General features: G+C 37.4%; 1 protein-coding gene across 3 annotated transcripts in view; it reads left to right on the plus strand.

The window, feature by feature from the left end:
• The first annotated feature begins 1,083 nt into the window (after positions 1-1,083).
• Positions 1,084-26,668, plus strand: part of LOC135686988 (solute carrier family 15 member 2) — a 28,512-nt gene continuing 2,927 nt past the window's right edge. The window contains exons 1-22 of one of the 3 annotated variants that reach the window (XM_065203410.2): positions 1,084-1,240; positions 10,658-10,722; positions 11,591-11,663; positions 13,388-13,529; positions 14,109-14,195; positions 14,539-14,638; positions 15,922-16,012; positions 16,816-16,893; positions 17,303-17,385; positions 17,867-17,950; positions 18,817-18,906; positions 19,168-19,212; positions 19,649-19,684; positions 20,302-20,390; positions 21,707-21,788; positions 22,508-22,636; positions 23,194-23,364; positions 23,796-23,848; positions 24,416-24,550; positions 25,195-25,249; positions 25,826-25,912; positions 26,405-26,536. In XM_065203410.2, the coding sequence (XP_065059482.2) occupies positions 1,192-1,240; positions 10,658-10,722; positions 11,591-11,663; positions 13,388-13,529; positions 14,109-14,195; positions 14,539-14,638; positions 15,922-16,012; positions 16,816-16,893; positions 17,303-17,385; positions 17,867-17,950; positions 18,817-18,906; positions 19,168-19,212; positions 19,649-19,684; positions 20,302-20,390; positions 21,707-21,788; positions 22,508-22,636; positions 23,194-23,364; positions 23,796-23,848; positions 24,416-24,550; positions 25,195-25,249; positions 25,826-25,912; positions 26,405-26,536 (1,956 nt within the window). In that variant the 5' untranslated portion in view covers positions 1,084-1,191. Of the gene's footprint in view, positions 1,241-6,153; positions 6,502-9,786; positions 9,935-10,657; positions 10,723-11,590; positions 11,664-13,387; positions 13,530-14,108; positions 14,196-14,538; positions 14,639-15,921; positions 16,013-16,815; positions 16,894-17,302; positions 17,386-17,866; positions 17,951-18,816; positions 18,907-19,167; positions 19,213-19,648; positions 19,685-20,301; positions 20,391-21,706; positions 21,789-22,507; positions 22,637-23,193; positions 23,365-23,795; positions 23,849-24,415; positions 24,551-25,194; positions 25,250-25,825; positions 25,913-26,404; positions 26,537-26,668 lie in introns of those variants that run through there. The other 2 variants (XM_065203411.2, XM_065203412.2) reach the window with 2 other exon arrangements.

Consider the following 26,668-nt stretch of genomic DNA (forward strand, 5'->3'; position numbering starts at 1 on the left):
GAATAACCCCTGGTTGAAGAAGTGCCTACCTTTGTGTTTGGAAGCTGTTAGAGGTAAGCCCTTTGTGCTTGGAAGCTGTTAGAAGTAAGCATAAACTGCCTGTAGGTAAACTGTTGTTATAACAAAAGCAATTCTCAACATGCAATAGTCATAATGATAAGTTTGAAGTCGTAAGAAATTTACGTGTAGAATGAGAAATGACCAATAAAACATCCTAAGGTTGCTAACAGAAAAGAATTACCCTTATTTTGACTTTATTCAGGAAGGTATGAACAGAATCGAAATAGCAATTAATGGGTGGGGAAAGAGCAGGGGCAAAGCCAAAAAGGTATTTTCAGGGGGGGGGGACAGAAATGATTGTTGCATGTCATGTCAGAAATGAAAAGGGCATGTCTTTCTCTTTAAGGATGTGATCATAAGATGAAAAATCTTATATGCGTTTCAAATTCATACTTTTGAAAGTTCAACTACTACAGAAATGTTAATACAAACCGATTGTTGCAAAAAGGTTAGGGAGGGCGGGGGGATTTTCTTCTTTTGCCAAGCAAAAATTCTTTATGTGCCGACAGACAAATTTGGGGGATACAGCACCCCCCGCACACCTTCTGACGATGCCCCTGGGAAAGAGCCTATGCTCATGTTGCTGTATCTCATTTCTCAACCACTTTGAAACATAACATTTAAAAACTTTATTGTGGATCTTATAATTCATCTATAATTTCGCAGGTCTATGAGCGACGGCCTAAAAAGGTGTAACCATCAGCGTAACGTGACTGAGCAAATTATGTATAAGAAAACTTGATTGGACTGAGCATTTAACAAAGTGACTACCCTGGCTGTAGCTTCCTCACCTTTTTGCTGAAGTGTGATATTCAGGTTGCGGCATCAAAGATTATGGTAGAAAAACTACGGTAAGAGTCTGCTAATTTTATCTTCAGCCCCTTCACCCCCAGAATGTACCCTGATAAATGGATTTTTATATAGAAATTTACTTTTGGAATGTCCTTTAGAGCCGGAACAAGGGCACTAAAACCTCTGTTTGTCACCTTTGTTTATTGTGAAGCCCCCGGATTATTTTTGTTTATGCACTTCCGCTCATTATCAGCACGTAAACGTAGGAACACATTTTTTCAGCGAGGCAGGGAGAAGCTAGGTGGAGGTTTGTTGTATTCGAAGTGAGTGTTTCCAAAGATGGGCAAAAGAGACGCAAAGATACAGTACCAAAATGCAAAAGATGCAGGTAAGAAAGATGCATGTAGTTTTTGTTTTTCATAAAATTTTTCCTGCTAGTCAACTTGGCTAAGTGAAGTAAACCTGTCTCCCAAGCGTTTTGAATTATGACTGCGACATAGCTGCTACACGAAGAACGAGAAATAAAATCCAATGTTCAAGCAGTATGCTTCTTTCAAATTAATAGGAACATTAAGAACACGAATCTAGTTGAAAATTGAAGGTTATCTGACTTTTATTATGGGCTCTGCAACATATTATTAGCATTTGTGTTCAAATTTCTTTTTTTCTTCCGCGAGGACGTGACGTGTGTGCGAGCGAACCATGCCAGGAAGAGTCTTTCCTCGACGCGTGATATCCACAATAACTGTAAGGGCTAGAAGGGCGTTTACAAAATATTTATAACTTCGAAATCTTATGTAAGTGTTTTAAAACTAAGGAACAAAGTACAAACAAATAGTTTTTATATCTATTTGCGTAGCCAGTGCTCCGTAAGGCAATCCACACATATCCCACTCAGATCAACCGAAATTGTTCGCGTATTGTTTGATGTCAATTTTGACGTGTGTGGAACATTTGATGAAATGTAATTCCTCTTAACTTTGACAGGTCATTGAGGTTTTGATTATGAAATGTATTACTTTGACATTGTCGCATGGCCCAAATAGTCATTGAAAAAAGATACCTAAGCTTACGAATGAAAGCTGGATTTAGGGAATAAGTCTGACGAGGTCGTGGATTTGACGCAGGGCATTTAGGCGTTCACTGTAGCTGGCCCTTCACTTTCGATGTGATCAGTGTTTGTAGTTCATTATGATTTTGACAACCATTCATTGTTTACAACTGGCTGTTGACGCAACCTGTTTCCGAAATCAGCACAAGGCAACTTCATGTGATCAGTCTCAAGTCCAGGGTCCACCAATCGCAGTAGAGCACTATCATGATTTCCAAAACCATTCATTGTTTACAACTGACTGTTGACGCAACCTGTTTCCGAAATCAGTACGAGGCAACTTCATGTGATCAGTCTCAAGTCCAGGGTCCACCAATCGCAGTACAGCACTATCATGAACCGACTCGACTTGTTACATTTACACTTTACATCGTTTAAAGTCCTTTCATCAAGACCCGCGCCACGAATTTGAAAGTGGAGGACCAAGGCTAAAAAATGTGGGGACCATAGCTTCTTACCTCTTTTACTGGAGCTTTTAAACTACATGCTTCGCAAAAAAGTGGGGGCCAGGGCCAACCCAAGCCCGTAGACAGGCCTGTGGAGTAGGGGTGGCAAATCCCCAGACCTGTTGCAGGCAGACGCTTCAGCAAGTCTTTTTTCAAGTTTTGCTTAGAAACGAAAGTGTTTTTGAGCGCCAGGCACCATCTTAAGAGGCCCAATAAACATAATATATGGGTAATATATGGATAATAAGAGATCCAAATAAACAATTCCACCGCATGCCACCCCTTGGCTACGGGCCTGGGCCAACCCGCCCGCCCCCCCTGGTGGCGCGGGCCCTGTTTATCATGACTCGAACCCTTAAAAATTACCAGTTGGGAACCCCTACAAAAGCAATTTCAATTCTAGGAGTGCAAATTGATCAAATCACAGCGTTTCCAGCCGTTTGCCAATTATCATTTCTTTTTCATAGTTGCTGTTTCTTTTTTGAGCATTTAAAGAGGTTGTTATACTTAACTTCAACTTTAACATTTTATTATCAGTACATTTTAAGTAATTACGAGTGATACGATAATACTAACATAAACGATTAAAAGGTTGAAAGTATATTTTACATGGAATTGTCAGTAAGAAAAAATAACCTACTGAAGGGCACGTAAAAATAACTCAGAAGAGGTTTCGAGCTACGCGCCCTTTGTGATTCTGAAAGTAAAACTTTGGAACAGTATATTTATTCATTTTGGTGAATGCGCTTTTCACATAGTTTTTTAGGCCTTTTTGTTCAAGTTGCTTGAAAGGGACGGAAAAGCGTAGGAGTCTTGAGTAATTTTGAAAGCGGGTTACGAAATTGTTTCAAGTCCACACCAGGCCAGAGGAATTTGCCAAAGCAAAGTATCAATTTTGCTCAAGATAATTGTTTCCGCGTACGGTGAAAAACTCGTGAGGAATTTTTCTTTTCTGACCGAAAGCTCAGAATATCTAATATGCTTGATATATTTTGGCACTTATGCCATTCTGCTTGCCAGGTGCAACGGCCAAAACAATGTTCCACAAGTTTCAAGGTGTAGCACGCATGCGCTGCAAGATATTGCCTTTAACATGTATTATAGAAGCCTTTTCCTCAAATCTTTATCTTGGTTGCCAACCATGGAATTGCCGAAAAAGTTTGTTTATGTACATAAAACATGTTTGTTCATCGGAGACATGTTTATCTCCTGCAGGAATGTCAATGCTGCAAGCAGTGCGGGTTCTAGCCGTGGGGGACCAAGATCCTGGGGACTATTCTAGGAAAAAAATCTGGTCCAAAATTTACGTCGCTGTTTCGAAATTACTAATGCTGTACACCTTTCTAGATAAAATTTTTCCCATTTGAAAAAAAAAATATAACCGTTACCAAATGGTTTTATTACATTCTAGAAGAATCGGGTGGAATTTAATTTTCTTAAAACTGGGATTAATTACAGCCCGCCTCCTAACTGGAGGTTTTTTCAAAATTTTTATTTGGCTCAGTTTTCATTTATATTTGTGAACCGGTAGTTTTTTGTTCTTTTTAACGGAAAGAGAACTTTCTACGGACGATTTTGAAATAGTTGTAAAAAGGTAAAAGGAGTGTTTTGTGGTTACGAAAATATTTCGTCTGCTGCACTCAAGGGACTCACCGAGGCACAGCTCATGGTGTCAGCCGAGCGGTATTAGCCATGGTAGCAAAAGGTATCATCCCTCCCCCCCTGGTTTCATCAGGTATGCTAATACCACGATTGAGATGTAAAGTTTAGGCAGTATTGCTAAAAAGATTGAATCAGTGTATGGTGACAGTGATAAAAGTGGTGACAAAATATATATTCCAATAAACTGTATAAACCTGGCATTCCTCTATGATTAATCAAATTAAATTAAAAAATGGCTTTGAAAAAACAAACATTTTTGAGTATGCTAAAGCTTTTTGTCTGACATTCTTCAGAGTATAAAACGATAGAACATAGATCGAAAACTCTACGCTAGAAAACTCCACGCTACGTATTTACTCTAATATTCCCGCTGCGGGATTAGCGTTTCAACCTAACAAAAAAAGGCGGGATTATTTGAGAGGCAGGTATATTGGAGAGGCGGGATTATTTGAAATAAATGAATGCCTTGAAGTCTAGTTTGAGGATACCGTTTCAACAAAAAAGTCTTTTAAACGTGATTGTGGCAAATCAGAGAAAAAAATATGCAATTTCAACATGTATGTATGGGGGGTGGGTGGGATATTCATTTTCACAGACAAGACAGAGCAGATATTGTGCTTTATAGACAGTAGTACGAAGTCAAAGAATCAAACGTCTTTTTATGATGCGAGACTTGGATGTTTGATAAACTTGCAAAATAGGACAGCTCTCTGACCTCTCCCGTCTAAGACATTATCATGTGATTAAACCCATTCACTCCAAGCATAAGTTTCAATCCTTGATTTTCAACCCATACAAAGTGTGTAAAGAAAAGCAAATTCCAATTAAAAGTTTAATCCCGCATGCGGGTTTATTGGGGAGGTGGGATTATTTTAACAGTCTATGAAATACAAGCGGGATTACTAGAGAGGCGGGAATAAAAGAGAAGCGGGAATATTAGAGTAAATACGGTACCCAGTTGTGGATCGAAATAGGCCAATCAGAAACACGAGCAAATTTAGGACAAAAGTTGCCCCTTTTTTGCAATGAAGACGTTTTTTTACTAATAAGAGAACATTGTAGGCAAAAATATGTAGCAACTTAGTGAAGTTAGCATAACATCTACAGGTTCGAAACACTTGCCCCTCTGTTAGCAACAAGGCTCGGCTATGAAAATCTGTCTCTCTGCGAGAAATATTTATATATGATGTCCAATAAACCTTATTGTAATTGTAATTGATAAAGAATACGATTAAGTATCAAGCAGTGACAAAACAACTAAAAATTTCACCTAATATTTTGTGAGGATTTTGTTAAGTGAAGTTGAGCGAAGTTAAAAGCGATGGTGGCAAAACGTGACTTAAATTTTCACTGAACTTCACTAAACCTTTCTGGACTGTAAGCTATTTTGGACACGATGTGGGCAGAGGTGGCGCCAGAAATCTTCCGACAAAGGGGCTGGAGTTTCCGACAGGGGGGCTAAAATGACTGAAATAAGCAGTTTTCGTACGTTATTTTGCCAAATTTGCTCCGACAATAACCTAAAATTTCCTCCGATGGGGGGGGGGGGGCTAGATGCCTCCGATGGGGGGGGGCTAGATGCTTCCGACGGAGGGGCTGTAGCCCCCCTAGCCCTCCCCTGGCGTCACCACTGGATGTGGGTTTAGGGAGATCTGCGGGGGATTGCTGTCTCTTTTTTCTGTTGCAAACATTGGATAACGATGAAAGACAAAAATCATAATGGTTGCTTCACCAACCTCATTGGGTTGCTCCAGCCTCCTTATCTTCTAGTAATGGAGTTCACTGACGAAGAACCTCGGAAGTGGGTGAAACAAGAAAATGGATCAGACGGAGAAAAGGAAGGGATTTTTAGCACATTCATAACAGAGCTGAGTGTTTAAGACACAGAAACATACTAGTAGATATTGGAAATGTCTCATGAAGACTGCCTGAGATTTTGAATCACGTTGAGACATTAAATCCTTTAGATTTCAAAAGCTACTGCGCCGGCACTTGCAAAACAAATATTTCGTTGGCGACACTGTGACTTGCATATGCTAAACATCACTAAAAACGCTAGACATTTTTGACTAGGATCAAGGCTCACTCTACACGACGTAATGGCACAAAACAAAGGTGAGAAAAGTTGAGTGAAATGTTAAATGTTTAGTCGTCTTACCCGAGCTTTACAGAATTGATATCACGTGGTATCTATGTCTAACTTGCGCAGGAGGCCCGGAAGAACTTGTTACTGCGATTATATCATGCCTAAAGATCTACGGTGTAATATGAGCCAACTAGATTGAGAGCGATTTGTTTGAATGGAACAATCATTACGGCCAACACAAGAGAATTCAAAGCGTCGTCTCTGAGACAGACGAAGAAACTTTGAAGAAGTGCTTATCTTCTGTCAGTGTCAGAAAATGGCGGGAGAAAAGAAGAACAACGGCAGTATGTATTTCACCATGTAGTTTCAAAATTTCGTTTTGTTATTTGAAAAGGTTGAACAAACAAAACTAGCGTGTCTACTAACGATGGCGTTGCATATTCATAAGTCACCATATGTTGCAAACCTTTACTAAGTTTGATATTTTAAGTATCGAACACATTATTATAACAGTTTAATGTATTAAATTTATCGAAATGAATATTTAAGAGCATTATTGTTTTCTTGGGATGTTCAAGCGAATGCAGGCGTTTCTTTCTTAATGTATCTGCTTCATGGTTGCGGGCATTTAGCAGAGCTAGAGTGGAAACGGTGGCTTCGTGTGCTAGATAGAAGGATTCATGGGGTCTGTTATTATTTTCAAGAAAGTTTAATTACGCCTACTAGCTTTTTAGACATTAAGCATAGACTCGTCTATAAGATGGTGTCCAAACATATCTCGACTTCAGGGAAGCTGTTGAATATACATGAAAAGATTAAAAGGAAGTAGGAAGTTTCTAGTCCGGCAATTTACTTCATGGATGGTGACGACTAATGCCAACAAAGAGTGCAGCAGGCACGCCGGAGCCGGGGGCTGAAGTATTATTTTAAGGTTGTGACCTCACTCCCTCCTTCACTCCATCACTCCCTCCTTCACTCCATCACTCCCTCCTTCACTCCATCACTCCCTCCTTCACTCCATCACTCCCTCCTTCATTCCCTCCCTCCCTCATTCCCTCCCTCCCTCATTCCCTCCCTCACCCCCTCCCTCACTCCCTCCCTCCCTCACTCCTATCCTCCCTCACTCCCTCCCTCAATCCATCACTCCCTCGCTCCCTCCCTCCCCAACTCAAAATTGTGCTCCGGCGTCCCTATGCAGTGGTCTCTACGATTACCTTGAAACTGTCACAAAGTGTGTACACAAATGACTTATCAGTTGTTGTTAAAATAAAATTGAGTAGGCCTTGTTATGGTGCGGCTATCCAAAGAATTCAGGCCTCGTTAATGTTGGGATGATACTCCGAATTCTAGTTTTCCCCCTTTTGAAGGGAAGGGGCATCAATAGAAGTTAAGCTTCTCGCAACTCTGGCAGTCTTGAGATCAATTTTTATCAAGTTATGTTTATGAATGGTTGAAACTTATGAAGGTGTCGAAACCCTTACCCTTACCCCCCACCCCTCTTCGCAGTTGCTGACGCCTCCAATGCTTGAATCGCTCGATGGGAACCTGAAACTTCCAAATTTGAGCATGATTATTGCAGACGACCCAATCGGTGACCAATTCTTTACGGTTTTCACATTGGGACAAATGATACAGTAAGTTCCAGTTCCGACTAATTCTATAATAACTCAGTGGGACAACGGATAATGCACTGATTTGTGAAGGGGTTTAGTGGTTGATACTCCTTGAAATTTACGCAAGTAGGAAGGGTCTGAAAGAGGCTGTTGATTACATTTGTAGCCTCAGTGTATCTTAATAGCTTAATGTTGAAAATAGACTATTTATGTGTGGATCAATTTCAGTTTTAGTTTGTAAACACCAAGAGATATAAAGGACTACCGGCCATTGCCCTACCTCCGCAGACCGCTGCCAATAACCGCAAACGTATCAACTTTGAATAAACTGCCCTGGCTTTGCCTGTTTGCTTCGTTAGGACTCAGATTGGCCTATTTTTGTGGAGTGCCTGTTTAACAGCTGGCGTGGTAAACAGTTTCAATTGGCCTTGATTCCCGATACCCTGGGTGCCAGGGCCACAGTGAAAGAGATGGTCTAACGGCTCGTCTTACTACCCACTCTTTCACTGACCCACTCTTTCACTGAGGCTCTGGCATCCAAGGTGGATTCCCGATTGCTCAATGCAAGGCTTGTTTTGCTGTACTTTTTCCAGAATGCTGCATGGACCTAGAGACAGAGTGTTTTCAGGTTTACGTTCCTTGTAGTAGAAACTCATGTTACTTGCCACTAATTTAACCATCAGTAAATGAAATTGGTATTTGATGTTGTATTTTTTCAATTGTGGGTCATGGTCGCACTATTGAAAGAGAAAAATAGGAACAAGTTGGTGTAAAATAACGCTCAACGTCTTTCTTACGCGGAAAGGGCGATCTGTGTTCTAGATTTCAGAAAAACAATAGGCTTTGCTTGAATTTTAAAAGCATGCTTTGCATTTTATAATGTACAAATGAACGTTGCCAACGAGCCTACGAAAGAAAATTGTTCAACTTTTTTTTATTACTTTTCCAATAAATATTGTTCACATAAAAAATGGGTACATAATGTAGTGCGTTCAGGAATATTAAGGCACCTGGCATCTACATTTCTTCAAGTAGGCAGAATATTGAGCTCTTTCTGTCATTTTCTCGTCAATTAGTGAAGCACAATCTGCCGGTGCTATCCTGGACACTTAAGATACTAGGTGCTTCATCTTAAAGGTAACAAACATGAAAACTGTGCAGTTTTCATATGAATCTATCCTTGACAATTGAAAAGATGTTAGCTTATTCTTTATTTTGATTCTTAGTTTTTTCAAATTAGGCTTATATTACATCGTATTCCTCTCGTCGTTTTGTGCTCTTTCTGCCTATTGGTAATAGAAAGGATGTAAAGGAACACGAATTGTAATTGCTTTGCCATCAGCTCTAAAGTTGGGTCCCTTTCAAGATTTTGCTCCCCCCCCCTATTCGTGCGAAAAATTTCTTTACAAAGACTTAAGCAACCATTCTTAGGCAACAATATGATTCCCCTCTCCTATTATAGCTTTAGATTTTCATCATAATTTGTAAACTATGCTCAGAAGCAAACGGCCCCTGGCGTCATTCGTGGTAAAATTTAAAATCGCAACTAACGAACATCAACTTTAAGCGTGCTTATATTCATAACTCATAACTCTTTGAGTATCCGTGTTGTGATCTTTTTTTGGTGTGTTAATCCTTGAATAGTGTTAAAGGAAAAGTAATTTTATCTTCTGCCAAATAGTTTTCTGGGTGCGTTAAAGTGCAGTTGTTATGGTGTCAATATCACCATTCATTTGAGATGTGATAAGGCACGGGTAGTTTGAAGGAGTTGCGCCAAAAGTAGATTTTGCAAAGCGAACCATAGATTTCTCACGAGGAAATGGGCCGGTCGCATGACGAGGTGATCGGTCGGTCGCATTCAGGTGTTCTTGCATTCCTGTTAAAGCCCATTAATTATCTCCAAATCCATTGTGGAAATCGCGTACTGATCCTCCGGTTAATCCTACATCCATACAAATTTGAATTAAAGATAAAGAGCCCTCATGTCATTTGCTTCTGATGTTTCATCATACGCTAGTATTGAATAGACCACCAGTTCTAAAGTACACAAATTCACCCTGCTTCTTTGTTAAGTAAAATGCAATGTGAACATTTGCAACAAAGATTAGAGACGAGACTCTAATCAGAGTCGCTTCAGCTACCGAAATGCCCAAAAGCATGAAAGGTTTGTGGCTTTTACATAAAGCCTCTTTCGAGATTTGTAAAGTAATTTGTCTGTCTCTGTGCAAATTATCGTTAATTTCGCAACTTCAGTTTGGTTATGCTCTATTTCCAAGACGAGAAAAGTCTTGTCATTTTCATTCGACGTCATCGTTCTTTTCATTATACCTATGTTTTTGACAGTCTAAAGACTCTTGGAAGTCTGTATACCTTTGTTTTGCTTGAGATGGCGAGCTTCCAAGCATGTTGCCTTGTTTTCATTTTGTCAATAAATATATGCCCAATTTTAATCAACCTCTTAGACATCTATAGTTTTGCTCTTACGGTGTAATAATCTGACTCAATCAAGAAGTTTATAATCTGACATATTGTATTATGTTGAATCAATTATGACTAAGTTACAATTAATGTAATGAAACAAGGGCCACAAAGCTTGGGTTTTCGAGAGCCTTTGCACCAGGCAGTGCAATGTCATTTCTCATCCAACATGAGTTCATTTTAAGTCACAAAAGTTTGAGTTTTAAAACACACTATATAAAAAAGACAAAACACTCCTTTCCACATCAATAATGTTTTGTCAAATAGTCAAAGATAATGTAGTTCTTTTGTTTGCAAACTGGATGCTACTTGAGCCATGCAAGATCTATTGAAGAGGTTTTATTGAAGAAGTTCACATAAAATTGATGAAATGTTCTCACAAAAGAAACAATTGTTGCTTACTTTCTAGTTGTGATCGAGGAAGGAAAAGATGGAGATGAAAAAGCAACCGAGTCATGTGTCGGTCAGATGCAGGTTAGTTCGGTCATTATAGTAATCATAACCTTATTGATAAGCATAAGCATGTATTAAGCTGGCATGTTAAAAGAATAATTCATTCTGAAAGTCAATCAGTTATCGATTCGTCTGAAATTACCAAATACATTGTCTTGAAATTCTTCTTAATACAAATCTGTCACTTTAGTCAATGTTTCTATTATTTCTCTCGGTATATCTGGAAAAGAATTATACTTCTTTCTTGTAAGACATGCTAGATCTCTATCAACAGCGCACACACTATTTGATTTGTAAGTTGCCAAGCATCGTTATTAGATCTGCCTAGTACATCTTTCCGGCACAACAACAACACGGGACAATCCCATGCTTCTATCTTTTAAACGCAATAATTGTTATTACTCTTATCGTCCCAATCTGTAATTGTAACAATCATTATTTTTTGCTATAGGCAAACCATTTACAATACCTTATCTTTAGAGCTTTGTAACTGTAGTGCTAAATAATACAGGGGCTATTGCAGTTTCGCGCCTCTCAGCGTGGATACGGATCAGCGTCCAAGAAATGCGAAACTGCATTAGCGCCAAACCACAGTTGCAGTATTTCCATTATATATTTTAACATCACAACAGTGATACTGGGAAGGACTTTCGTAATCCTCATTAACACTGCTGCCATCATCGTCATCATCACATCTCGAAAGTTTTCCCAATGAGAGTCCCTGCAACATGTATTAGAGCTTACTAGATTCTAAAATCTGCTGCATATTCCTAGGTTTCTAACCCAAACATTGCCATTAAATATTACTTAGTCAATAATGAGTGTGCTTTTCGAATTATTGAGTCACAATAATGTTTTTCTTTTCCCTGACGTAAATGTTACATTACAGAGAATGCCGAAACAAACCTGGCCCATCTTGATAACAGAATTATGCGAGAGGTTCTCCTACTATGGCATCAAAAGTAAGTCAATGTTTGCCAAATAAAGCTAATGTGGGAAGAATTTACTTTATCTTTCTCTACGCAAGTTATTCTCTGTTGATCTTTTCTGATTAAGGTTATTTTTCTCTTTTCTTTGTTGCTTGGGCTACTTCTGTGCAAGAAGGGTATCAATAGGCGGTTACAGGGTTATATCGCTGCCACCTCCTACCTGCATTATGAATTGACTGGAATTAAGTTTTGTACCATAGAGTTCCGTCATTTATGAAAAAGTTCCGTCATTTATGAATTTACGTGCCAGTGTGATTCTGGCTACGTAGGGCGCACAACCCAAAGATTGGGGGATAGGATAAAACAGCATGTTCCTTCCAACATACGAAACAAAACTGCCCCTCAAAGAGAACAGCCTCCTCGATCTTGTAGGTCTAGAAACACTGTTAAAACAAGTGATTCTGCCATTGGTCAACATCTTTTAGACAACCCAGATTGTGCAAAACTCTATAATGACGACATGTTTCGGATAATTGGCAGAGCCCGGTCGTCCTTCCATCTAGCAGTTTTGGAGTCAATCTACATAAAAACGAAAAAGCCGCCATTGTGTAGACAAAAGGAGTTTGTTTTCTCTCTTGGACTCCATTGGTAATTTTTCTTTAGGCTCGCGGCACTGATTGGTCAACTATACCGGTCTTGTGCTTGCGTTTTTCTGATTGGCCTATTTCGATCCACAACTGGGTATATATTTTTCAAACGTGTTTTTTCGGAACCTATTCTGACGTTTTATGCTCTGAGGAGTGTCAGACGAAAAAGCTTTAAGTATGTTGTAAAATGTTTGCTTTTTTCAAAGCCATTTTCAAGTAAATTTAGAAAGCTAATTACTGGCCAGTCTTCTCGTGGGTTTATGCGGTTGTTTTCATCTGTTCCGGGCCATAGTTGAACGATGACTGTCAGAGAGAGCTGGAGCTGGTATTCTCCCGACAATTACCTTGTTTTCCTCTTATTTCGTGATGTCATAGCTTTTGCATCGTGCGCCGAGATAATAGCAATAGATCTTTCAGTTCTCTTGGGTTAAGAAATTTAATTTGAGTGAACGAAGTAAATTTAGAAAGCTAATTACTGGCCAGTCTTCTCGTGGGTTTATGCGGTTGTTTTCATTTGTTCCGGGCCATAGTTGAACGATGACTGTCAGAGAGAGCTGGAGCTGGTATTCTCCCGACAATTACCTTGTTTTCCTCTTATTTCGTGATGTCATAGCTGTTGCATCGTGCGCCGAGATAATAGCAAGAAAAGAAAATTGAAAAACTACTGTCTGTTTGCTAATGTTTTGCCGCAGCATACTGCCTTTTGGAAGCTTTTGGAAGCTATTAAACGATTGTAAAATTCAGCATAAAAATTATTTTTTTAAATTTTTGGTCTTAATGTTTTTTGGTTCCTTTTCAAATCTGCGTTGCAACAAATATTCGTTCGGAGTCCGTCGAGCTGTCATACTAACATCTTCCAGCAATTGTTCCCCCATAGTTCCAGATCCTACTTCCAGCGCGGGAAAGGAATTATGGTTTTGTACATTGGCTCCCAGTATAGAATACAACGTTCTCTTGAAAGCTTTTTGTCTTTGCTTCGCTAATGCAACAAAAATGAATATAATCTCAACTAAAAAATTCCACAGAAATGTGCTCATACAAATTTTGTCAAAATTACTGTAAGTAAAATTTTGATATGGCTTGCCTAAGGAGTTACTCTGTTTGTTTCAGCGGTTCTGGTTCTTTATCTAACGCAAGATCTCATGTATGAAAAGTATAGAGCCAAATCCATCTACCACGCCTTTAGTATGGTCAGTTATTTTACTGGAGTGCTTGGTGCAATGATGGCTGACAGTTTTCTTGGAAAATTCAGGTATTTGCTTCTAATTTAGTGTGATTTTTATTTATTGCTCATAAATTATTCATCAACGTTTTTTGCTTACTTAAGAAATGTTTATTCAATATTATTGTCATGACCCTTGACCTGTGCTGACATCTAGCTTAACGTTACCCTTGACCTTTGATTTAGATAGAGAGGGGTCAAAGGGGGCGAAACACCCACTGTGAAACTAAACTGTTATTTTGTCAGAAAACTTCTTATTTTGTCGGAATATAACACGTCAATTTAATATTTAAGTGTTAGGTGCTAAGATCAATTTTGAAAAGAAAGATTTTAAAGCTGAATATAACAATTTCTTCCATTGTTCTGAATCAGATTGGCAATCTCTTTCTATAAGGTATGGGGCTTAAAATGCTTTCGAAAAGAAGCCTAAATAAATATATTTTAAGAGTTTACCTTCTGTTTGAATTCAGTTTTAATGTATATAATTTATGTCATGATCTAAAGATGGTTCTTAGATTTGCATTTTCTTAAGTACACCAGTGCATTTTCTTAAGTACACCAGTGTTCATGTATGGAAATAAAATGATTTCAATTTTTAATTCTTTCCAGGACCATTGTGCTTTCCTTACTTGTCTACAGCATCTCTGAAATCGCATTAACCATCACGTGTGTTCCATCAATTGGTCGCACCTTCAAGTAAGTAAAAAGTCCCGAATTTCATGTGTCGAAACCCACTGCACAACCTCGTTTGAAAAACATTATGATAAAGAGGCTACATATCTTCTTAACCGAAATTTTGGAATATTTTAGCATCCTCGGTTAAAAAAACTTTGCAATAAATACGCAGTGTTTTTTTAAAATCACTAACACTTTACTTGAAGCATTTAAATTTTGCTAGATTTTGTTATTATGTTTTTGTGCAAAAGAGCTGGTTGCGTTCTTTAGTCTTTTATTAGCATAAGGAAGACCTAAGGGGCAGATTTCATATTTATTTTGATTCTTATTAGCATCTGTATAATACAGCAGCAATTTCTTTTAGAGTTGGACCATTGATTTCGTTGTTTTTGACGGCCATTGCATGTGGCAATATCAAGCCCTGTTTGGCCGCTTTTGGAGGAGACCAGTTTGACCAAAAAGATGTAAGACATACTTTAAAAAATTTGATGCCTTCCTAAAAGTAAACAGGGGGTTAATTCATGATCGAAAGATAATTCTGATATTTCTTAACTGTCATAATAATCTGCATTCAATAAATGGTCTTCAGTCTCTTGTTGTACATTTGACAAAGCATTACGTGTTCCAATAAGAATTGAAACTGGAGTAGGTTGTATCAGTTGCAGAGCCAAGAATAAGTTACCATCACATGATGGCTGAAGGTGTTACGATTTGCTGTAGGAAAAGATAAAGAATTTAATACATCTTACCCTAACCACATCAATTTCTTACTCATATTGGGAAGCGTTACATTAAAGCATGCATTTCAATGTAGAGAGAGGTCAGGATCCTAAAATTACTCTATGACATTTGCCTTCTAGGTAGGTGATCGTGAAATTCTTGCTATTAGGTTCCCAGTTAACGACAGATAGATATTTAAAACGTATTTTTCGTGCATTCAGTTTGTACTTTGAGTTCCTACAGCTGCAATCGCAGAATTGCTTTATCGTGATTCTCAACTGAATTGTTGGCCATTAAGATTTTCGGGTCTCTTGACTTTGTACCAGCTGTTCTAGTTTGCACAATCCAAGCTAAACAAATAAATTGTTTGAAACTAGCATATTTCCAAGGTAGCACACTTAATCATAGCTTTCTGAAGCATCAGTTTTAAGTTTTCATAGAAACAGGCCATGCCGTGTAAAGGTTTATTACCTAATAATAACATAGACTGTAGTCAGTGCTTATTGGCTATGGTATCATTCGAAAACTCTCTCGCAGATTCCCCGCAGTATTTTGTGTGCAAAGCGCCTGAAAGAGATGTATCCTTATTGAAACTGACATACACATTGGCCACGAATGTATGACATTTCTGTGCGTTGTGTCAATGTGATGACACTGCTGAAAGGCGGGGAGGTCGTGAAGATGGGACGAAGGGGTGAAAATCGGAAATCAAGGGGGCAAAATAGCAATGTTTGCTGATTATGGTATAAGAATACCAAAACGAAAACTTTGTTTTCGTTGTAAGATAATTGCGAACCGACCCCATCGGGAACGTGGGGATTATGCACCATGAAGCGTTTTCGAAACCTTAATGCTGGGTATTTCTTGGCGAGGTATTTACATACTTTGATGCATTAGAGAAAATTGAGCAAGAAGGAAATGACTTTGTTTTTTTGCTGCAATCATTAACAATCTAATGGCTGGCATGATCTCATCAAGACCATCGTCTTGCATCACACGATAACCGCGTTATCCCTTTTTCTTCCAGACGACGCTTATTGGCAAATTCTTCTCCATGTTTTACATGGCAGTCAATGTCGGCGCTACGTTCACCATGATATTCACCCCAATGATTAGAAGTTAGTATCAAATTTTATCTACCTACAAAAAATTATTGAAAATTGCATCTTTGTTTATTCAGCAGAGTCTAAGAAACTGTTTGCATTTATAGCCTCGATTGTCTGTTTAAATTTACGTGTTTATTTTTATTTTTCTAATCACAACGTCAGCAGTTTCACCTTGTGACCGATAAGAAATGCTACTTCTTAATAATCTATGTAAGCAAATCATGCTATTACTGGAATTATATCTGAACGAAACTATGAAGTTTGTAAACAGTATTTTCTTAAATATGTCAAACATTTTGATAAGACGATAATACTTGATAACTATAGCTGTTAATGATTATCAAATATTTTTACATTTTCTTTGAAATTGAAAAAGCATTTGATAACATATTATTATAGTAAGAACGAATATATGATGTTAATAATATGTAATTATAATGAGGTCGAAAATTTATCTTTATCATGAGGTGGAATTGGAGTTTATCTTATTCAGACTGAATTTACAAAATTTCCTTAGAACGACTTTTTTTTCGACAATTCAGGTAACTTTCAACAAGTTTCTGCCTTAAACTCTCGGTAAACATCAACAAAATTACATACATTTTCTAAAGACTAATCCAACAAACATTACCGTCATATCTAAGCATAAATGACAGCCTGAACTATGACTAAAAATGTTTATTTTGTCGCTTTCTGAAGCGAGTTTGAACTGATGTATCGATATAAAGAGACTCTCGTTGACCAATGATCTTATACTTTTTCTAGCTTTGTTAAAGCGAGTATATACACTTATTTTTGTCTACTTTGTTTTCTAGCCGATGTTAAATGTTTTGGTGGGGATTGTTATCCAGCAGCCTTTGGTGTTCCAACTCTGTTTATGGTTATTGCTACAGGTAATGGTGCTGCCAATTTGTTAGCTTTCATGCTTTTATCTGGCATTAATTGAGCTGCCAGTGCCGACCGTGGTCACGGTGAAATATTTGTGTAATTGGAAAATACCAGGGAAGAGTAGAAGCTTTTCATACTAAAGTACTTTTCATATTGTAAATCCGCCATGTTATGAACGTCTGAAAATTTCCAAAGGTGAGCAGAAAATTTTTATCCAGATGCGGATCGAAAGTCACGTGAGGGAAAGAAAAACGCGTTTGATTGGTTGACGAGTTGCTCTATCAGTGTTTTGACAAGGACAGAATTACGGTCATCGATAGAGTTTTCAACATTTATTCAAAATTCTCTTTTCCAAAATCTCACCCATGTGAAAAATTTGCTCAATAGAGACCCAAATTATTTGTCATTTTCCAGTGTCTTTCCTTATTGCGTCAAGCTGGTATGTGAAGAAGAAGCCCGAGGGAAATATGATGCTTCGAGTCATCAACATTATTTGTGTAAGTGACTGCCATTCCATTTTTGTTTTATTCTTATACTACAACTGAAAGAGAGAGTCGGGCCGTAGGTGCTCAGCAAATTAGATTTGTATTAGAGAAACTGAAACAATTTTATCTTGTTTCTAAAAGAGATGAGAGTACTTTTAAGTATGATTGCTTCGTTTCACTTTTTTGTAAGCTATATCAACTTTGAGTTGTAGTTTGTTTTTGAAATTGACAGTCATTAAAGTAAAACTAGTTATCTATAACCTAAAAAAATTAAATAATTTATTTTGTAACAATTTTATAGATATAGCTAAGCATTTTCATGATACTTATTTTTGATGTTCTAGAAGTATTTATCTATAACTGATCTGCTTCACAGAGCATGATTGTAGTATTGTGTTCTTGATAATTCAATTTGTCACTTCATAGTGCTCATCTATTCATGTAGAAATCTTGAACTTATTCCATTTTATATTTACCTTATTTGCTCTTTTAGTATGCTATTAAGCAAGGATCTGAGAATCGCAGCAAGGGAATAAAATACGATCACTGGTTGGAGCATGCGCAAGACAGCTACTCGGTCAGTTCCTATGAAATATTGTATCAAGTTTGTTAGACTCTATCGAGCGTGTTGCATCCAATCTCTCATCGGTAGAATTTAATTTGAATAGCTAAACGCAATGCACGATGCAATTTTTTTTCTGCAGTTGAATCCCGTTGAGTTCGATTTTAGCCAACGGAGACTTTGTTACCAGGTTTCTGACTATTGACTAAGTTAAGGCAGTCTGAATGGAAATTAAGAATCAGTCCAGCTTTGTGAAAGTCCAAGTTGTCCGGGGTCCAACGTAACTATATTAACTGTTTATGAGCTACCCATTTTGTTACATCTACCCACGAATACGAAAATAGCGATTTCAGTATCAGTGCCTTGACCATGTACCTGGGTTGAGCCACAAACTTCTAAGCAATTCCCTTGTTGAATATTCGAGATAATAAGGTTGCTATAATAAGGCCCATCTTTGACGAAGCCTCGATATTTTCCGCGATAATCTTGCTTGATACTTCTAGATTCACACAGATTTCAATTTTAAAACGACCGAGCAGTTCTGCAGTTTGATAGAAAAATACCAGTCAATGTATTGTGACATCGTAACACAATACCCATGGCCCTATAATTAATTATGCCTGGATATTTTATACGATAATCTTGCTTGACACTTCTAGATTGACAGAAAAATACCAGTCACTATTTTGTGACGTCACAGCACAATACACTATTATCTATAGTTTATAGTCCTAGTGTAATCGGGAACCGCAGCTTTTTCGAGGATATCTTGTCAATATTAAATTATATTAGAGATAAAAGACTTTGTACTTGACGAAATGCTTGACTGTCTTTTTTCAGTTGTATTGACCTAGCGTTAAACCAGTGAATTTTTCGTTTAGATGGATGAAATTAACGATGTGAAGGCATTGTTGAAAGTGCTTAAGATGTACATCCCTCTTCCGGTATTCTGGGCATTATTCCATCAACAGGTATAAATTACCACGTGACATTGCTATTACTATGACATTATTAACCTATGTTGAATAAAATTGAAAAACAAGGATGCCCCTTCTCTTTTTCTGAATTAGAAGCTTTAAAATTGTACAGCTATGTGTATTTTTAAACCGTATTTCTCTCTTCTTAGTACGCCTCTTTCTTTGCATTTGGTGATGAATTGCTCTTCAATAGTTTCATATTCAACAGCTGCTTAAATGATGATATGATTTATGTCTTGTCTTATTGTGATAAAGGGGTCAAGCTGGACGCTTCAAGCAGAACAGATGGATGGCGATTTGGTTAGTCTTGGTCAACGTTTTCTTATAGCTAGCAAGCTCCTCTCGTGTAAATGGCAAATGCTCCATTTTTGCCTTGATCACTGATATCAAATACAAGCTGAATTTTTTAATTGTTTAACGTTTGCAAAGAAGATGTCTGCAACGGTATGCTTTTTTCACATGAAAGGCTGAAAAGAATAGAAAGGCAATAGAGATAAGAAAAATCAGTTTTTCCTCATAGAACACTTTTGACCGCGGATTGCAATCAACAAACCCTTCCAAAAGTTTTAACACACTAGATATAACAAAATTACAGACGAAGATGAAATTGGTCTTTACTTCTGCAATGATATATTGTCAATGATATTTTAGCTTGAATCAGCATAATTTAGCATATTTTGTGCCTAATTCTAATACTTGCTTCCTTAGTTACGAAAAGTTTTTTGCTACTTTTTAGGGCTCTCTCGGAACATTGAGATCGGATCAGATTCAGGTGAACATGCTTTTTGTGTTAGAGACTGCAAATTAGGCAGTTTATTGATCTTGAAATCTGGTATCAGGTATCAGTAACAGAAAATTTTCAAATAAAAAACAAACGGACATGTTTCTCATCTTTATCTTCCCTAAGAAAACGATTGTCAAGCATTCCAATTGATTTAATAATTTGAAGGACCCCCATAGCGATTATATGGTTGTGATATTTTGCTTAGATTATTGGCCTATATCTGCAAAGTTGCATTGTAGCGATTTGGTTTTCCAGATATTTTGTATCATGTCCTGAAAGCTCAGTCATAATTATGTCCTTTGCAATATTTTTGAAATCTTTTCAAAACTTCTATTTCGTTTACAATGCATTTTTGTGAATTTTTCAATATTTTTTTGATTTTTTAGTGTTTTGTAATACATTTTTGCGTTACTGTGTCATTAAGCGTCTTTATATGATGCTTTTTATGTTATATGGTTGTTCTTATGTCAGCTTTTGAACAAAACTGGCATCATAATTTTCAACATAGTTCCTTTTTCACTTTTGTTAATTATTTTATCAATATTTGTTAGAAAATTTCTCTATTTCTCAGGATCTTTTATTATTCTGTCCACTCTTTGTTTTAGTTTTTCAATCCAGTTTTGGTCTTGATTCTCATTCCATTCTTCGATGGCCTTGTTTACCCGATCTTTGAACGATGTCGCTGTGGCTTGACGTACGTTTTTACAAACCTGTAGTTTAGAGCAAACATTTTGATATTCTGGTCATGTTCACTGGGGACATGATAAATTCTGCTCATGTTCACGGTGGACATGATAAATTCTTGTCATGTTCACTGTGGACATGATAAATTCTGGTCACGTTCACTGTGGACATGATAAATTCTGGTCATGTTTACTGTGGACATGATAAATTCTGGTCATGTTTACTGTGGACATGATAAATTCTGGTCATGTTTACTGTGGACATGATAAATTCTGGTCATGTTTACTGTGGACATGATAAATTCTGGTCACGTTCACTGTGGACATGATAAATTCTGGTCATGTTCACTGTGGACATGATAAATTCTGGTCATGTTTACTGTGGACATGATAAATTCTGGTCACGTTCACTGTGGACATGATCAATTCTGGTCACGTTCACTGTGGAAATGATCAATTCTGGTCATGTTCACTGTGGACATGATCAATTCTGGTCATGTTTACTGTGGACATGATAAATTCTTGTCATATTCACTGTGGACATGATAAATTCTGGTCACGTTCACTGTGGACATGATAAATTCTGGTCATATTCACTGTGGACATGATAAAGTCTGGTCATGTTCACGGTGGACATGATAAATTCTTGTCATGTTCACGGTGGACATGATAAATTCTGGTCATGTTCAATGTGGACATGATGATAAATTCTGGTCATATACCTGTGGACATGATAAATTCTGGTAATGTTCACGGTGGGCATGATAAATTCTGGTAATGTTCACGGTGGACATGATAAAATCTGCTCATGTTCACTGTGGACATGATAAAGTCTGGCCATGTTCAAGGTGGACATGATAAATTCTTGTCATGTTCACTGTAGACATGATTAAGTCTGGTCATGTTCACTGTGGACATGATAAATTCTGGTCATGTTCACGGTGGACATGATAAAGTCTGGCCATGTTCAAGGTGGACATGATAAATTCTTGTCATGTTCACTGTGGACATGATAAAGTCTGGTCATGTCTACAGATTGTGTCACGACACGTCGTATCGTGTCTTCGTTGCAGTTGTTTTTCAATTTATGAGGAAGCAGTCATTCCAATGATTATTTTATTCGCATTTCGAAATACAGCTACATTTCCTTAAGGTTTCTGTTGATCGATACTGAACTTAAATGTCATAGCAAATGATTACTATAGGGCTCCAAAAGTGCGTCTTTGTGTCAAGGTTACGTTTTCTTTCGATTGGAGTTTAGTATTAAAGACTAAGCATATCAGATTTTTCATTTTCAGTGATGAAATGTACCACTTTGCTACCCTAGGCCTTTGAAAAAGATGACTGGAGGACTTATTTTGACCGCCATCGCTTTTGCAGTTTGTGGTTTTGTTCAAATTAAAATTCAGGTGCGTTTTTGTTTGTTTCAAAGACACTGCTTTTTACGAAAATTTTTGATTCAGATGACGTTCCAGTGATTCAAATAAAACACCTTGGAAATGATCAAACCCGCAATAAGCTAGGTGAATCCATTTCATTACGTGACTTCTATTTCAATTTTGCAATTTGCATTCTCATTTAATCCAACAAATTGTGCAAAGGTTTTTCACTATTGCTTCGTCCATTACTATTTGTGCACCTCTTTTTTAATCTGTCTTCTATTCTTTCAAGTCTTAACTCAATTACCTCATTTTTTCTTAATCCTTATTTGCCACTTCAAGAGCACTACCTGAATTCCTAATATAATGTCGAGATTTTGGTTAAGAGTTTTTTACGAAACCTCATGTTCAAGATACCTCTAAAAGTGATGAAAATGAGGAGATAGAAATGAATTCTCAATGTCAATATATATACGATTATAAGTTTCAAAATGGCGCTACAACATGGAATCATATTGTAATGTATTAATTTATGCCCTAATATGGCTCTGATTTCCAATTCAGCTTTGAAATCCTGCACTTCTAAGTTTTCAGAATATACAGTTATATATCCTTCTTTAAATTTGGTAAAGGGACAAGTTTTTTCAGTAGCTCAACGCAAAGTTTAATTCTTCTTTAAAAGCCAAATCAAAGATATAATTGTCCATTATTTTTCACCAATTTTAGAATTCAATCGTTTTCAATTGTAGACTGTCAACTCTCCTCCAACAGCACCAACAGGAAGCCAGACTAGTGTTGAATTTATCAACGCTGCCCCCTGTTCAAAAGTCATGATTGAGCCGGATTCTTTCTTCAAGATCGAGCTTGGGTTTGCACAGGTAGTAACTGTAATTTTCTCTACTGTAGAAATATGACTTGTGGTTAACGGGTTCAAAGATTTCTTATGGGGAAAATGCTGTTTTTGTGATTTCCTTTGGGGAGAAGGGAGAGCAGTGTTCATCGGGGTTTACGAAATAACGAAAATTGACGAACAATTGGCGATAATTTAGATAGGGCGAGAATTCCGGCAATTTCTCGATGGATATACGATTGTCATTGACAGAATTTTTCACACTTAAAGGGCGCAGATTTTCTTGAAAATCGTACACGGAATACGGAATTTTTACAAAGTTTTACGGGTTTGGGCAATTTTTTACCTTTTGTCGTGGAAAAAATGAACTGTGATCGGCACCATCTATCAACAATTTGGGGACGCGAAATTTTGGCTCAAAATGACTGGAACGGCGGATTTCTACCCCCTCGGATGACCCCCACCTTTAGGCATGTTTGCTCGTATTGATGAGCTCCAAAGCTGGGTTTATTCTGATAACCCCCAAGCGGGCCTCATAATTTTGTTATCTGACTGCAAATTCATTTGAGATTTATTACATTACAGCGGTCCAGCTTCATCAGTGGAGAGGCTGGTACATATAAAACGTTTCAAGTAAAGATGGATGGTTGCAGCTTCCGTAGCAGGAATTTTACGGGGAGATTTACCGTTCGATTTAATCAGACTTACCAAACTGTGATCATTTATTCAAATGGGACATCAGTGGAGGCCAAAAGGGTCAGTCACAATTTAACACTTATCATTACAATTGAATGATTTTATTTTATTTACTATTATGGCTTTGAGATCAAGTGTTTCTAACTTTTTTTGCATGTTAATCGTTTCTTAAAAATATCAATGTTTTTTATATGTCAAGATTGTCAAAGCAAATCGTGATCAAAGTGTTGCATCCAAAATTGTCAACATCAAGCTTCAAGCCTATATAAAAGCTTGATGTGCTTTCTGCTGGCCAGTTCGTTCCTCTCATTTTACCTTTGGTTTTAGATGTTAGGGGTTACATGGCAAAAGCCGGCGGAGAAATTCACTGAAAGCAATTAAAATTTGGTTTCTTGCAAAACCTCATCACTATTTGTCCGCGCTTATAGACGCCAGTGATTACCTTTTGCTGTCACCTAATGCCGCAACTGAACCAATGTCCTCTATTTTAGCTCGATCGTGACTTTGGCAAGGCTGATGTTACAACCGCAAATAGCCGAATAAGGTAGGCGTTTAATGCTTCAACTAGCAATATGATCAAAAAGGTCGTGAAATATCTTTACTGAAGCTAGAAATACAATCCAGGCTTTCTAATTTTAAGTGTGCTTCTAGTGACCATTGTTTAAACGTAATCACGTCCTACACCTCCATTGCTCAACAATGGTCACTATATATTTTCAGGCTATAAAGAATATGAAGTACGCATGCAGCACTGCTTTGCGGTGCAGTTCTTGGTAAATTTGCTTAAAGAGACTGTCGAGTCTCTAAGACTCGTGCGTACTTCTTTTCCTTTTCACACTACCTCCCACATGCATTGCCTCTGACGGCCTAACTGCTGGCTCTAGGTCAGCATTGGGTCCTTGTTTAGTCAAGCTGTACTGGTGAGCCCTTATATGGGGCGAAACCGGTCTACAGCCGACTGTTTGAGGTGTCAGTGGTTTTCTTCCCCTCACACTTATAAAGAATATCCCTTGGTAGTGAGCTTCTCGAGTCTAGATTTGTTTTTATATATGAGAAAACTCTGTTAAATTATATGTGCATAGATTAGCTTGATAATTGAAATCTTTTATAGGATTATATACAGTCCAGTATCAATAACACCAAATCTGAACGTGCAACTTGAGCATGTGATAGAGGAAAAGAAAAACAAACAATTCAGCGTTAAACCACAAGAAGAAACCATAGATAATGCAATTCTGGCCGACGAGTACGTAACGAGATAATGTTTTTTTATTTTTTTACTAACGATTCTAAAAGGAATATTACTGCCTGATGATTGCTTCTCTCCAATTTATTTCTGGCGTTCTGCGATAGCCACAATCTTTTTTCTGCTAGTTGTAAATAAAAAGAAAAGCATTTTGAATTTGGCGAAGGGCCTACCCCTTCAACTTACTTTTAGGCCAAAATCCTATCATAAATTTCGATAAACAGCATTAGCTATTTAATACAATGCTTTGATGGTTAGACATAGATCAACAATTTTTTCTACTTCAATGAATGAAGGTATAAATTTTTGATACAACTTCAGCTGTCCCAAGAAATCTTAGCTTCACCTTTGTTTTCATCGGGTTCTTGTACAAGGAACAAAAAAGAACATTCGTTTGAGCAATATATCTTCACCTTTACATCTGAAATTGCATCTGAAATTGCATCTCAAAGCTGTGCTTTGGTTCCATCTCACTTTCTTTGTTTGTTCTAATATTGCAATCAGTGTGGTGAAATATTCTTCCAAAAAGGCCTTTATATCTTCATTATCTACCTTACTAACCTTTTTTATTATCTATCTTTATATTTCTATTATCACCATCATTAATTTATAGTCTGTTAAAAAAACGAAACTTTCTACTGCAGATACACAGCTTCTGCCACGATGCATAATAACACCACGATGAAGGTAGATCTGGAGGTAAATTCAAATCTTATTCGATCAATTCTTTATTCATTCGGTGGTTTTCAAGTAATCGTAAAATTGGCTTCGGAAATTTTAAAACATACCTGTCTGATACTCTTTAGTATAAAACGCTAAAGATCTTTTTAGTTTTTCCAAAGATGCTTAAGACTCTGACTTTTGAAGATACAATTCAGTTTGTCCCCTTTCAAGATGACGTCCTAATCCAGTCCGAAGAACCAGTTATTCAGAAACAAGTTCACGGACTTTACACCACCCTACACTGTCAATTGCGGAATTGTTGGTGTTATTTCACTGTGAAACGAGTTTCAAAACCGTAGAGGGTTTTTGCTGCACTACTGACCGTCTATATCACAGCTTGTTGATTTGAAAAAGCATCGGGCTACATGCCACACACATTGATTACAACACGATTTATGGTAGTGGCCAGTCGTATGTTCTTACGTCATCCAGTGTTTTTCATCTGCTTTAGTGCGGGATAATTTTCACTCATGTTCTACAAATTTTGGTACATTATTTGTTCTTTTTACTGCTACAATGTAATTTCGCATAATTGTTTACCTTTCTTTGTAGCTAAGCAACAAGTACATGAAACTGGGTACTTTTGGTGCGTATACTCTTGTCATTTCACAACAGATGGGTACTACGGATCCAAAAAAGGTATTTAAATTTACAGTGAAGGATCTTATCACTAATGTTGACAATTATTTAAGAACAATTCCGTTGTTGGTGATAAACAGATTGCTGTCCTCTCGACTTTTTTAAACTGGGAAGTTTATTCCGGAGATGCTCTTCGAAGTATGTAAAAACTTTCAGAAATATTCATTCTATCTGATACATTGAAGAGGGTACATGTAATCTCCTTGAGAAAACTAAAAAAGATATGACCCATTACTAACGGAATCTTTCTTTCTTAACAACGGAAAAGCTCTCTTTACAACAAAGATCGCTGTCAGTGTTTTAGCAAACTTTTTGGAAATCCCTTTTCATGGTAAAGCATTTTCTTCCAGTATATCAAAAAGTTCCTCTTCTTCAATAGTTATAAAGGTTTCTCCTTCAAATCAGTTGTGAACTACCGTTCAACAGTTTTCAAACAGCGTTGTGTTTAGAAGCATCCCCGAAAATCACAATATCACTTATTTAATCCAACAGCTGTATGGCAAATTTTATGAGGATATCAAAAGCACGTCTGTTCATCGAATCTGGCAGCTGCCTCAGTATGTTGTCATCACTGCCGGGGAGGTTATGTTCTCTGTTACCGGCCTGGAATTCGCCTACTCCCAGGTACAAATTTATATCTGCAATGATTTTGGAAGTCTGTTTTAGCCTCTATCCTCTGTCTAGGTCGGTCAATATTGTTTTATATGAAAACACAAATAGTTTAACATTGAATTAATTTTACAATTCTAATTCACA

The sequence above is a fragment of the Rhopilema esculentum genome, chromosome 20, assembly GCF_057945365.1.
Source record: "Rhopilema esculentum isolate cy_ngs chromosome 20, ASM5794536v1, whole genome shotgun sequence".
Lineage (NCBI taxonomy): Eukaryota > Metazoa > Cnidaria > Scyphozoa > Rhizostomeae > Rhizostomatidae > Rhopilema > Rhopilema esculentum.